Source organism: Peromyscus leucopus, chromosome 4, assembly GCF_004664715.2.
Source record: "Peromyscus leucopus breed LL Stock chromosome 4, UCI_PerLeu_2.1, whole genome shotgun sequence".
NCBI lineage: Eukaryota > Metazoa > Chordata > Mammalia > Rodentia > Cricetidae > Peromyscus > Peromyscus leucopus.
Genome location: NC_051066.1, coordinates 143,147,952 through 143,160,613, shown reverse-complemented (window position 1 = coordinate 143,160,613; position 12,662 = coordinate 143,147,952). Strand labels below are relative to the sequence as shown.

Genomic DNA, 12,662 nt, shown 5'->3' with positions numbered 1-12,662 from the left:
CACTAATATTAAATTTTTCTGTTACTTTTAGTCATCTTGAAACTTCTGAGGTTAACCAAACTTGAATCCTTCTTTGGATGTCCTATACATTTGGATGTCCTATACCTTAAAATTTTATTAGCTGTAGCTATAGGATTTGACTGGAGCAGAGACCTAAAGGTTTCTGTGTCCACCAGGTCATCTCTACAAAGGCTCCACTTGACTCTGCTCTAAGCAGTGTGGGTCTTTTGTCTACTGTGGGTGAGTAGAGTTTCTAGAAGAGCAGCAGATTCCCCTTTGTTCTGTAATAATTACATGGGTATTTCTGAGAGATTGAAATTTCAGTTTTTTTTTGTTATTGTTTTGTTTGTTTGAAACTTTGACCTGCTCACATTTTAAACTGAGCAAAATATAAAATAGGAGCTGCTAATGTGTATCTTGAAATAGGAAAAAACAAAACAAAACAAAACAAAAAGCCACATGCTTTGATGTTAACTGGCCACAACTAAGCATCAATGGACTCTACCATATGCAAATATTCTACATGCATGTGAAATTCAGTTTGTAGCTTCCAGTTACAATGGCTTTAATTGACACACAGCATAGAAGAGGTAAAGCTAGAACCTTTCTGCTGTCATTTCTTATTTAAAAACTAATTCAACTAATAGAATGTTTGCTAGTATTAGGACTGTTCACAAATTTCTTAAGCCAGAGCACTACCACAAATGTCAAGCAGGTTTCATAGAAAACATGGTCCACCAGCAGTCTTTAAAGAGCTTGGAGAGCAGTGAGGTGTGGAGGATGTGTGAATTTGTGCAGGACACTTGGTTGGTCCTGGTGCTATTTAGCTAACACACTAAATGCTGAGAATGTGCTGGGTTAATACCAGCATGTTAGCTACTTTACCTCATTTATATATATTACAGAAGTACTGAGATCATCCTAAAAAGCAAGTCACTTGCTTGGAAGAGCATAGAGCCTAGATTTGAGTGTCAGTCTTTGAATTTTGAGATCATGCTCCAAGCCATTGTTTCCTGTTAGCATGTTGAGCAGAAGGGAAGGAAGGCTTCTTTTGGAAAGACTTAAAAGCAAAAAGCAAAACAAAACAAAACCACCACCACCCCAAAAAAACCAACTAATGCAGGGGATTGTTAATTAGCTAACTTTCTCTCCTTATACTGGGGTAAACTATTACTCCAAATCTCCATTCCATCTAAACCTTTTTGCATAGGGGTTTTGACAATGCAGGCAAATAAAAACTTACAACTCTTCTTAAAGAGGGCATAGATTTTCATGTTGGTAGGGTTTCCAGTACGTTACTTCTAGATTAAATGCATTCAATACTCCTTCATAAATTTTCAATTTTACTTGAAAAAAATAATAGGTTACTAGCTTTTCAAGACGCAAACCTTTATGTATTCATCAGAATCTACAGAGAACAAAGTGGGAATTTTCTTGTATTTAGATTCTGATGGTTCAAAGGTTTTAGGAATTGACTTGTTTTTTCACAGTTTCCACCTATACCTCATCCCAACCCCAAGAAAATGAAAGCCTGTGTTCATTTCCTGCAATAAGTAGTCATTTAATTAAAGAACAAAATTAACAGGAATCAAAATGTTGGAGCTGTATTTTTTGTTAGACATCATATAAAAAAGAGAAAGTATAATACAGTAAATCACTCTATAACATGAACTTAGTTTTCAAATCATCAGGATAAAAATGTCTTTTCAACAAAATACTGAATGACACTGGGTCACATGTCCCTCATGGCGGAGGCTGGGAATGTGAGCCTGCACATGCATGTCGCCCATCCTCCATGACGCTGCAGAACTGTAAAACAAGGTTGAAGGCAAACAAGTTTTCTTCTGGGAGAGTTACTCTGGGCCTTGAGTGACCCCAACAGTTCACACTCCTCATACACCAAAGAAGGGAGTGAGTGTGTCCTCTGGGTTGCTCCTCTGTAGGTGAGTGGTCAGGATTGCTCCTCTGTGTGATTCTGCTCTTCTCACAAACACAGCAGTTAGTCTTGAGGAAAGTTCCCTGATGAATGTTCAGTGTTGGTATCAAAAATTAAACACAAATTCTTCTCAGAAGAAAATCTCTATGGCCTGTGGAATCTAGAAATGATTTTTAAAATTAGATGATTTAAAAACAGTTAAAGCTGAAAAAAAAAAAAAACTTCCACAAACAAATTTACTGCTACTCAAAGTTTCTGAGATTTATGTATAGGACTTCAAGGAGGGAATTGCTGTAGGTGAATAGCCTCACAGAGTTCCTCATGATCAACAACTTCATGTGAAAGCTGCCAGTGAGGGTCTCAGAAGCTTTAGGACTCAGTCTAGGTGGTCACCTCCTCTTGAAAATATCTTTAAATTCATGATAATGCTTAATATATTCAAGAAAATTACACGAGGCTCAAATACTGTGTTGACTTTGTAAAGTTGCTATGAAGTGCTAATCTGAATGATTTCCTCACTTTTAGGTTTGGAGGCTCATTCTTTAAAATTCTGTCATTGAAAAAGCTATCAAGAACTTACAGAAACGCTAGGAAACAAGGAGGACCCTAAGAGAGACTCATGGATTGCCTGGGAAGGGGAAATAAATGAGGTCCCCTGGGTAAACTGGCAGGGGGGAAGGGCATATGTAGAGGGGGAGAATGAGGGATCAAGATGGCTGAGTTGGGGGAGGGATGGAAAGGGAGAACAATGAAAGAGATATCTTGATAGAAGGGGCCATTATGGGGTAAGGGAGAGGCCTGGTGCCAGGGAAACTCCCAGGAATCCACAAGGATGACCCCAGCTAAGACTCCTAGCAATAGTGGAGAGGGTATCTGAACTGGCCTTCTGTGATCAGATTGGTGACTACCCTAATTGTCATCATAGAACCTACATCCAGTAACTTATGGAAGCAGATGCAGAGACCCACAGCCAAGCACTGGGCTGAGCTCTGGAGTCAAGTTGAAGAGAGGGAGGAGGGATTCTATGAGCAGGGGTGGTGCTGGTCAAGATCATGATGGGGAAAATCAGAGACAGATGATCCAAGCTCCTGGGAGCTCACAGACTCTAGACCGACAGCTAGGAAGCCTTCATGGTACTGACCTAGGTCCTCTGCATGTGTGTGACAGTTGTGTAGCTTGGTCTGTTTGTGGGGACCCTAGCAGTGGGATGAGGATTTGTCCCTGGTGAAAGAGCTGGCTTTTTGGAACCTATTCCCCATGCTGGATTGCCTTGCCCAGCCTTGATGCAAGGGAGGAGCTTTGTCCTGCCTCAATTTGGTATGCCATGCTTTGTTGACTCCCATGGGAGGCCTCACCCTTTCTCTGAGAAGTGGAGGAGGGGGTAGAAAGGCAGTAGGAGGAGGAAACTGGAGGGGAGGAGGAAGGGGAAACTGTGGTTGGTATGTAAAATAAATAAAAAAATTTAATAAAAAAAAAACTTGACAGAAACAAAGGTTGATTTCCATACACAGGCTTGTCTATTTCTTTAAAATAAAATAAGCACTAAAATGTGTTGTAAAGAAGAATTTTATTTCCTAAACTTAGATTAAGACTAATAAGGGCTAGGCTAACCTGTCTGGCATGAGAGGAAACTTTAAAATTTTTGTTTGCATAATTTTCTTTCCTTACAACCCTGACACAAGTCGGGGAGTTTCATAGTTACTTTCTGTTCCATAGCCACAGTTAGATTGCAAAGCATATCTTTTAAATAAGTGTAGTGGCCACTTGGGATCCATCACTGCAGTTGAAGGCAGTGTACAGGAGCCAGGGTTGCTTTTCTTTTTCTATTTGGGGTTTGAGCATCCTTCAAGGAAAAGGACAATGGGATTGTTATTGGTTAAGTTCTCATGTGCCTGTAAGTCCTGAGAAAGGACTTGGAAAGGACGCAGAGCACTAGAAGGAAAGTTTTCCTCCAGCTTCTTCCATGCATCAGCGTGGGCATAAAATGTGCTGCTCAACTTGATGGGGAAAGTTGGGCAGGTGCTTCCTTTGTATATTACACTGTCACAGCCTCAGCACCTGGTTATGCTACACATGGTAGATTGTCACATATGTGCTAAAGAAATGAATGAGCTTTGTCGTTTGATGAACAATGTTAATATCAATATAGATACAGGATAGGAAAATGTAGAGTGTTCTCACAGCAATCTAGATGTGGCAAATTCTATAAGTTAATTTTTATTATTGGAATTAAGTACCTAAGAATATTTTAATCTGAGACCAATTTTCTTAAACATAGCAACTATGTATCCCTTCTCACCACCAATCCCTCCTTAGTAACAGTTTGTCCCAAGGAGGTGGTACTAAGTATAAAGCTCCTTGTGGCTAGACATCATGTAGTTCACACAACAGAAAATTACCTTGTCAAGTGCTTGCTAGATGCGTGTACCTCCATTTCATTACTTTTATACTCATTTAATTCTTTACGAATTGCTGCCTGAAATTTAGAAAGGATAGATTTTTCAAGTTAACAAATTATTACCTTTACATATTGTCAGCCATTAATATGTGCAGAAATATTGTGATCAATAATCAGGAAGGAATTAATTTGCTGTATTGTAATGGGGCAGACAACCCTTCCCACCCTAACTAATGAACCTAACACAGTCTTGGAGAACCAGTAAATAATAAGATCAGCTTTTGAGCATCTTTTTATTGGGCTATCAGAAAACCCACACATCACTGGAACTTTTGAGCATATATTTCTGTTTTATGCTGTGGCAGAAGTAGAGTGAGCATCTGTTTTAGGGTCTCTAGTCTGGCCCTCCTCTAGTTTCCCTAAATACTCTATCATGACTGTCTCAAAGATGAGCCCTTCAGGGTCCAGGTGAGACAAGTATCTATTGGAAGCATAGAAAGCCTTTGAGGTGAGCTGTTTTCCTATATTCAGATAACATTGACTGCTAAAGATATTCTCTCCCTTTGATCATCTAAGCATGTTCAACTCCAGTGTAACAGCATTTTTCCAGGTTGCTACAATAACTGAATATTTCTAAGCATGTGTAAGAACAAATAACTAATTCAGTGGTTGTATAAGTTTTCTTTTCCAAGAAAAGTATTCTGAAAGCTTCCTCTATGCGTCTGGGCTTATGTCCTACTAGATAATATATTTCAAACATGGACAGTCACTTACTCTATATGCTTGGGTCATTTTATTTCCTTTATACCATCCTTGCAAAAATTTGCAGTTCACACTTCCATGGCACTTGGAAATTGCCATTCCATTTCTTAGGAAAAATGCTTGCACACTCTGTGATGGCCACCCACTAGATATGCCAGGTACCACTTGCATTGACAACCCCAAATGTATAATGATACTTCCAAGTGTCCTTCAGAACAAAACTGTTCCCTGTCCCCTAGCTCAACTCCACCCTAAATTATCTTCATGAAACCAACAGGGTGTGGGACATAATTCACCTAGTGGTTCACACTGTCTTGGAAAGCCCCAGCCTGAACATAAGATGTGATGCCCACTCCCCAGCCAGCACAGAAGCAGCGAACCTTATCTGCTGCTGACAGTCTTGTCCAGGGTTTGTCTGCTCTCCTGTCATAGTCCTGTGCTCTTGCTACTTCCACATAGTCGCTGAAGCGGATCAGGATTTTTCTGTCTCTCAATTCATCAACAGTGGGTCTCTGGTTAAGCTAAAATAAAAGATGAATATAGTTAGGCATCATATGCCACACTTGTTTTCTTGTAGTAAGAAGACATGAAGAGCTGGAAGGCTGTTCTGGTAGCTCCAAGTTCAACAAAGCATGGGCCTGGGTCAGCTAGGCAGTAGAGTAAGCAGGATGAAAGGTAGACTTGAGCTTTTGGAGTTACTTCCTAGACCAGCCATTGTAAATTTAACTCGATGTCATATAAACCCTTGATGCTGATTCTGTAATCAGAGAACTAAGGCAACTAAGAGTGACAAGTCTAAAAGGTATGTGATTCTTAGTGTAAAAAAATAATGCTCCGTTGCCTTCTGTCAAGGAATCGTAAGTGGTATTTGGGTGTCATTGCCTTCCCAGCTGATTGCTGCTAGGGCCTTGCCACCTAGGTGCAGGTAGACACTGGGATATGTGCAAAAGGCTTTGCTTTTGGAGCAACTGACACCATGTTGCCCCGGAAAGCACAAAGTCACAGGTTACTTTACACTCCCCATCAAAATGCTGCAGAAGCTTTCCCTGGTTCTTATCTATTTATAAAATGAAGTGCTTTGATTATAATCCAGTGCAGGTTAGTTTTGTCCACTCTACATAAGTTAGGGTCATCTGGGAAGAGGGAATACCAATTGTGGAATTGCCTCCACCAGCTGGCCTGTGAGTATGTCTGTGTGGACATTTTCCCGATGACTGATGTGGGAGGGCTGAGCCCACTGGAGGTGGTGCCACCCCTAGGTAGGTATCTCTGAGTTGTATAAATAAGCAAGCCAGAAAGTAGCACTTCCTCATGGTCTGATTTAGTTCCTGCCTCAATTTCTCTCAATGATGGACTATGACTTGGAAATATAAACAAACCCTTCCCAAGTTGCTTTTGGTCACGGTGTTTAACACAGCAATATAAAGCAATCTAGGACAATACCTTTCTTGTTAATCGTTGCTTGATTTCTCTCCTTTCTTCCTGCTCTGTCTGATCATTCCTTTCTGTGAAAGATTAAAACAGAAATAGAAGTAGGTTGAGCATTTCTTGTCACACAAGCAAGCACCAAGTTTCCTAGAGCCGCTTTATAGATGGCACCTTTTGACATAATAGTTTCTATGTTTGGAGTCACTTTCCCAAAAGCTGCTCAGGACATGCTGGCCTGAGCTGTCATGCATGATTATCCTTCCTAATCTAATTCTCCTCTGCCCTATACAGAAGCATGTTGTTGCTGCTTACTTCTGGGGAACAGCTATCTGTTGGTCTTCAGTCCACTCAAATACCAGTCTATAATATCTAGGAACATAGAGAGCATACAGTTGCTATAGCACAATAATCAAGCATATGCTCAGCTCATCACATTTTGTGTTCTGTCTTTCCATTTTACAGATGTGTACACCTTTTAGACAACTTGTACAAAACATGAACTTCAGATTCTAGGCAACATAGCATCAAATATGAACATATTCACAACCCAGCTTCTTCTCCATTGTTGAAGCATAACTACTTGTATATGACAGTATCTTCTAAGGGGCCAAAGGTCCTCAGAATTGGCTTTGCCTCTTGAGTTGTGTTCACACGATACTTGGGAGTTAAAGGTAGGCCAACATGTTGAAATACTGTAGTAATGTAAGCCTGGCCCTTGGATGCAAAAAGAAAAATGTAGTCCTATTTCTGGCATTCTGGTTGCTAAATAAAGCCTCAGGTCCCCAACCTTAACAGAACTCCTGCCTAGGAAAAAGATCTCACCCACCAGCACACAGAATAGCAGTGCAGTGATGTCTGGGGAAGGGAGCCCTTGAAACCTACACCAAACCTAATTTTACATTATCTGCATTTATTTAAATGTTGCATTTCAAACACTCCTGTATTGGGGGAACTGGGTATGTGGGTGTTTAATACATCTGAATGTGCTTCTCAATACTTTTTCATTTAAAAATCTATCTTAGACTAGAGTATTTTAGACAAAAACACAATCATGTTATATGCTTGCTTAGTTCTTCAGCCATATATGGTAATAGAAGAAGCACTGTTGTAAGCTATGGTCACAAAGTAGTGAAACAACCAGGAAACAGTGAAAATGTCATCATACCAGGCCTGAGAGGCTGGAGCTATGGCATGAAAGCTGTTCTGGACAAACAAAGGCCCTGGACAAAACCCAAGTATAGTCTCCTTGTGAAAAGACTGAGGAAAAGCGGGATTCCCCCATTCCCCCTTAGTCGTGAAAATGTCATCTACAACCCAGTTTGGAGAAGTTATACCAGCACGTTGGACAGCTCCATGTGCATCTTCTGTAAGTATCCAGGACTATGTGCTTGCTTCTAATGTGGTGACTAAGAACTTGGACAGCCAGAGCGGTGAGACAGTATTCATGTGTTAAAATGTCACATTTCCTCGGGGCCTTAGCTGCTTCACTAGTAAAATGGGGACAACAGCCAGCTCTAAGATTTGTGGTAAGGATTAAGGAACACATTCCAGGTCATGTCTGGCACAGACCGAGCCCAGTCACCATATTTGATTAGGCCACCAATACATGGAATTCTGAGTGTGTGTCAGATGCACTGCCATTTCATACATCTCCCTTTGAAGAGAAGAAAGCACAAAGTTCAATCACAAGTGGAACTGCATGTAGTGTGCACAGCTAGGTGTGCTACTCTTACTCCATGTGTGGTAGCCCGATCCTTGCCATAGACAAAACAGAACCTCACAAATCAAACAGTGGGTTCCTCAGACCCTCCCACTCAGGACACTTGACAAGGCTTCTGGGCTAAGGATAAATCTGGCCTGCTGGTGAAGGTGCTGTGTTTACAGTGTGTTGCCATGGTCAACACAAGGAAAAATCCACTTTGCTTCTGTGTGCTGAAGGTAAGTGCAGTAAGTTCCAGCTGCTTGCTAGCTCCACTCACTGAGCACAGTCTATTTTTAAGACTTCACTCTTTATTTCATATAGTAATTAGAAGCACAGGTGTGGGGGTTGGGGGGGACCTGGTTACACACATGGAAGAGAAGACACTTGCTATGGATGGGGGGAGTGGGTCTGGGGCTCTTCCTGTGTCAATAGCACACCTAGAGTATGGCATGACCTAAATATAGAACGGCTTTGTCTAAATCTAGACCACAGCTTAGAATAGCATCAATGACATAAGAATAAATTTTAAATAAGTGGCTTTATATTTTAATATCCAAATAATTGCTAACTAAAATAGCTTGACTCCTGTCGACTAGCTCAAGCATGGTATTGGCCACAGTCTAGGCAACATAAAATACTCACCACATAAGTTTAAAAACAGAATTCCTAATCTTAGATGTTTTCCCCCAACAGTCTACAAAGGAGGGGATAGCTTTAAGGTTAAAGGCAGTATTGAGGCAAAGACAGGAGAAGAATGAATTGAGCTGCATGTGCAAATCAAGACTCTGCAGCCTCACTGATAGTACCCGGTCAGTCTTGGTACTGTTACAACTTTGAAAAAGGTGTTCACAAACAAGATGCAGGCAAGTGGAGTGTGCAGCACACAGCAGGAGAAAAGCTTAAGAGTCATGCTACTGGACTGACTTTTGTGGAAAATACTTTAAAAACTAGTCTGTTAGCCAGGGAAACACTACTCAGGGTACACCTTTGGAGGGTTTGACTACCTTCCACTATCAAAGACCATGAAACTTCCATACAGTGGACATTATTGTTAGACACCTGGATTCGGCACATTACAATTACATACCTAACTAGGCTGAAACCCAAAGTTCTGAGCCACAGAAGTTTCAGTGCTCTAGTGAGCTGTCATTTATGTCTTCTAGGAGGAACAAGTAAGGGGTGTACCATACTCTGGGACAACTCCTGCCTGGGTCTGTGATTTCTAACACCTGTAGGACGCCCACTGCCAATTCCCTAGAAGCTTTGCTTGGCATCCAACATGTGCAGGGTTAATGATTTGTTTCCCTTGGGTCTACAGGACTATCTAATAAACCTGAAGATAAGAGCATCTTTAATTATGCTAGGAAGAGAGCTATTTTTATTTCATTTTACAAAGAGCTTTCTGAATGCAGCTACTTTGAGTCCTTTCTTTCAGAATTGCTTAGCTACTCAGATTTAAGGGAACCCATCATATTCAGTCTGCAGAGCTGGGCTGGGCTACTAGAGCTCAGATTCCTGAAGCAGCCTCAGCACATGTGAGGGAAACCTCTAGAGGAATCACCCGCTACTCACGTTTCAGGATATTTCTTCTCTCCAGCTCCTCCACGGCTGGTCTCTGGCTCAGCCTTCTGCGGAAAAACACTAAGATTATGTTTTGCACCATGGTGGCTGCCTGGAAGTTCTACCCAGGGTCTGTGCAATGAGAGGTGCCTGGCATACACCCTTGTAGTTCCAGATCACCTTCCAAAAGGGAGACGAGAGTGGACCACTAGAGCCTCTTGCTGGCAAAATCAAGTCAGACTTCCATATGGGAGGGAAAGCTGGTCCACAGAGCCAGTGCTGAGGAAATCCTTGTTCCACTCCACATCATCACCTGCCCCCTGCCTGGTGTGCACAGTTCACCCAGCCACATGCATGTTTAATCAGTGCAGAGCTTCATTCAGGAAAGTCTTCTTCCTGCCCATTAGCTTAGGAAGAGGCAGGCACCACTGCTGGGCTTCAGGCTTCTGCTTGCAGCCATGCCCCCAGATCCCTGCTTCCAGGCATCAGCTCCATCCTCCATCCTCAGCACAAGGAAGTCAGCCCAGGAATACAGCCACCTGCTTGCCAGGCTGAGAGGAGCCTTCTCTGCTCTGCCCCACCCAGGGGGAGTGTCTAGGGCCAGCAGAGGGGCCTTGCCTCCTGTCAGTGAGCACACAGCTCTAACACCAATGACAGCTGGGGATCTCCCAGCTAACTAGGAAGGGAGCCGCCCACACATGCGCCTCCCGCCTCCCTTTCTCCCTCTCGCAGCCCAGATGAGTGTGCCAGTGTGCTGTGTGAAGACAAATTACTATTTCCTTTTCAGATGGTCTCTGGCTCGGGGAGTTGGAGAACACAGCCCAAAAAATAAAACATCAAAACCCCACAAAACATAAACAAAGGGCTTGTCAGGAGAGGGAGACATAATTAGACAAAATCAATGCCAAGCTCCAATTATTTTTATCTAAAATAATGGCTTTGGGTTGGAGCCAGAAGCCTCCCTACTTCCGGATCCTCAGCCACTGTAGCAAGACAGCAGAGCCAAATCCCTGAATACTCAGAGTCGGGGGCCATAACATTTTGCCCCTGTGAAAATGTGTATCTATTTATAACCCCTGTCCCAGCACAAAGACCAGGGCGTGGTGTGTCTGTTCCACACCTCCCTCTACCCTGGAGCACAAGTTTGCTTTGGGCTCACCCAGAGCTTTGTCTGTGAGCTCTTTCGGGGCTGGGGAATGGCCTCTGTCCTACTCCTAATGTTCTCTGAGATTTGAACCTGGACCCTGACAACCTCTGTCTGGCAACCAGAGCCAAGAGTCTCCCCATCTGCCCTAGGTAAAGCCTGCCAAACCTGGCCCCTGCTCCCTGCTGCTGTGGCCCTAAACCCTCTCAAATGACCCTGGACTACCAGCTATGCATCAGACACTGTTCCAAGCCCCATGGACACACTGCTGGGCCTGCAAGGCCTGGGAGAGCTTGCTGTCCAGAGGGAGAGGCAGATAAACAAGAAATAAATCAGCAGCCATTTTCCAGTGGCCTGCACACAGAACAAATGAAGTGAGGGATAAGGGACCAAGCAGGACAAGGGGATCTGGGCAAGGTGCAGTTGCACTGAGCCCCTGGAGACAGGAAGGGGCCTAACTGCTCACTTTCTGGGCTTGAAGACTAAGGGAAGAAGGAGAGATCACATGACAACCTGCTGCAGTTAAGCCTACAAGGTCTTGGAGGACATATGCGTGTAGACTGTATCTTGACGGTTCTGGGGCTGAAGAATGGCATGGTCTAAGGTGTACTCCCATTCTTTCCAACCTGCTCAAGAAGCACTCCATTGACAGAGATTGCTCAAGCAGGCTGTGGGACCACAGGCAGTATGACAGGGCAGAGGATGGGCTTTGGAAGAGGGAAGACACACCCTGATGATCAGAGCTTGTCATTTTCTAGCTGAGCAACTGTAAGGAGGGCACTTGGCTTTTCTGAGCCTTACTTCTCACATGCAAGGAGAACAAAACAGGTCTTCAAAGAGCTGTGTACATGCAGTCAATGCCAAACGGTGTTTCATAACATTTGCTTGGAGTTAAGAAATCTCTCAAGAATTCCTACACCTCAAGGGTGGCCATACCCAAAGGCTCTATGACCCTTGTGAAATCAGGATTTGGGCCATCAATGCATACTTTTTTTTCCTGACATTTATAAGTAAATGTTTTCTTCAGAAAAGCAATCCTAGCAGGGTATTGTTCCATGATATCTGATTATTCTTGTTATCTGTGTGAAGTGGTGACCTGTATCAGGCACTTCCTCCTAGCCCCAAATGCCATTCTTCAAGTTCACTACCCAGCAGAAGAGAAGCAGAGGCCATAGGGAATTAGTTCATGGGCCTGGGCCTGGAAACAGCCAGACTCTTCAGACTCTCCCCTCTTTACCTGTGTCCCTATCCACTGGGGTCCACCACACCAAGGCAGTGCTGCCGCACGGCCCCTTGACTGGCTAGTCTAAGTATCTCATAGGACCGAGCACCTCTGGCCCTGGGTAGGTCACAAGCCATCTGCCAAGCCAGGGGTGGGAGGTTGGACTCTTCCTTCTCACAATGCTGTACCCTTAGGATAACATGAGAAAGCTCAGCCCTAGGTCAGGTGAACAGCCCATCTGAGCAGCCCACCGCTTTGCTTCAACACTGTCACCATTATAATGACAACCTCTGTTGTTAGCTTCTCAACCAATGTTTGTGGAATGAGATGGAGGACTTCCCACTCCAAGTACAAAACCCTGGAAAGAGATGGTTCACAGAGGCATCTGACCACCTGAGCTCAGGGAACAGACCTGCACCTGAGTTAATGAGGAATCACCCCTGCCTCCACCCTACCCCAGCATCTCAGAGCCTAACACCTGCCAGGTCTGCATGTGGCAGATTCGAAACA

The 12,662-nt window shown here is 43.4% G+C and overlaps 1 protein-coding gene across 5 annotated transcripts in view; it reads right to left on the bottom strand.

Annotated features, from left to right (window-relative positions):
- Positions 1 to 1,331: 1,331 nt before the first annotated feature.
- The window catches only part of Phactr3 (phosphatase and actin regulator 3), a 232,203-nt gene continuing 220,872 nt past the window's right edge, over positions 1,332 to 12,662 (bottom strand). For all 5 annotated transcript variants that reach the window (XM_028857283.2, XM_028857282.2, XM_028857284.2 and 2 more), the window contains exons 9-13: positions 9,799 to 9,854; positions 6,540 to 6,601; positions 5,477 to 5,617; positions 4,336 to 4,412; positions 1,332 to 2,096 (exon numbers count right to left, since the gene is read on the bottom strand). In XM_028857283.2, coding sequence (XP_028713116.1) covers positions 2,081 to 2,096; positions 4,336 to 4,412; positions 5,477 to 5,617; positions 6,540 to 6,601; positions 9,799 to 9,854 — 352 coding nt within the window. In that variant the 3' untranslated portion in view covers positions 1,332 to 2,080. The remainder of the gene's footprint in view (positions 2,097 to 4,335; positions 4,413 to 5,476; positions 5,618 to 6,539; positions 6,602 to 9,798; positions 9,855 to 12,662) is intronic.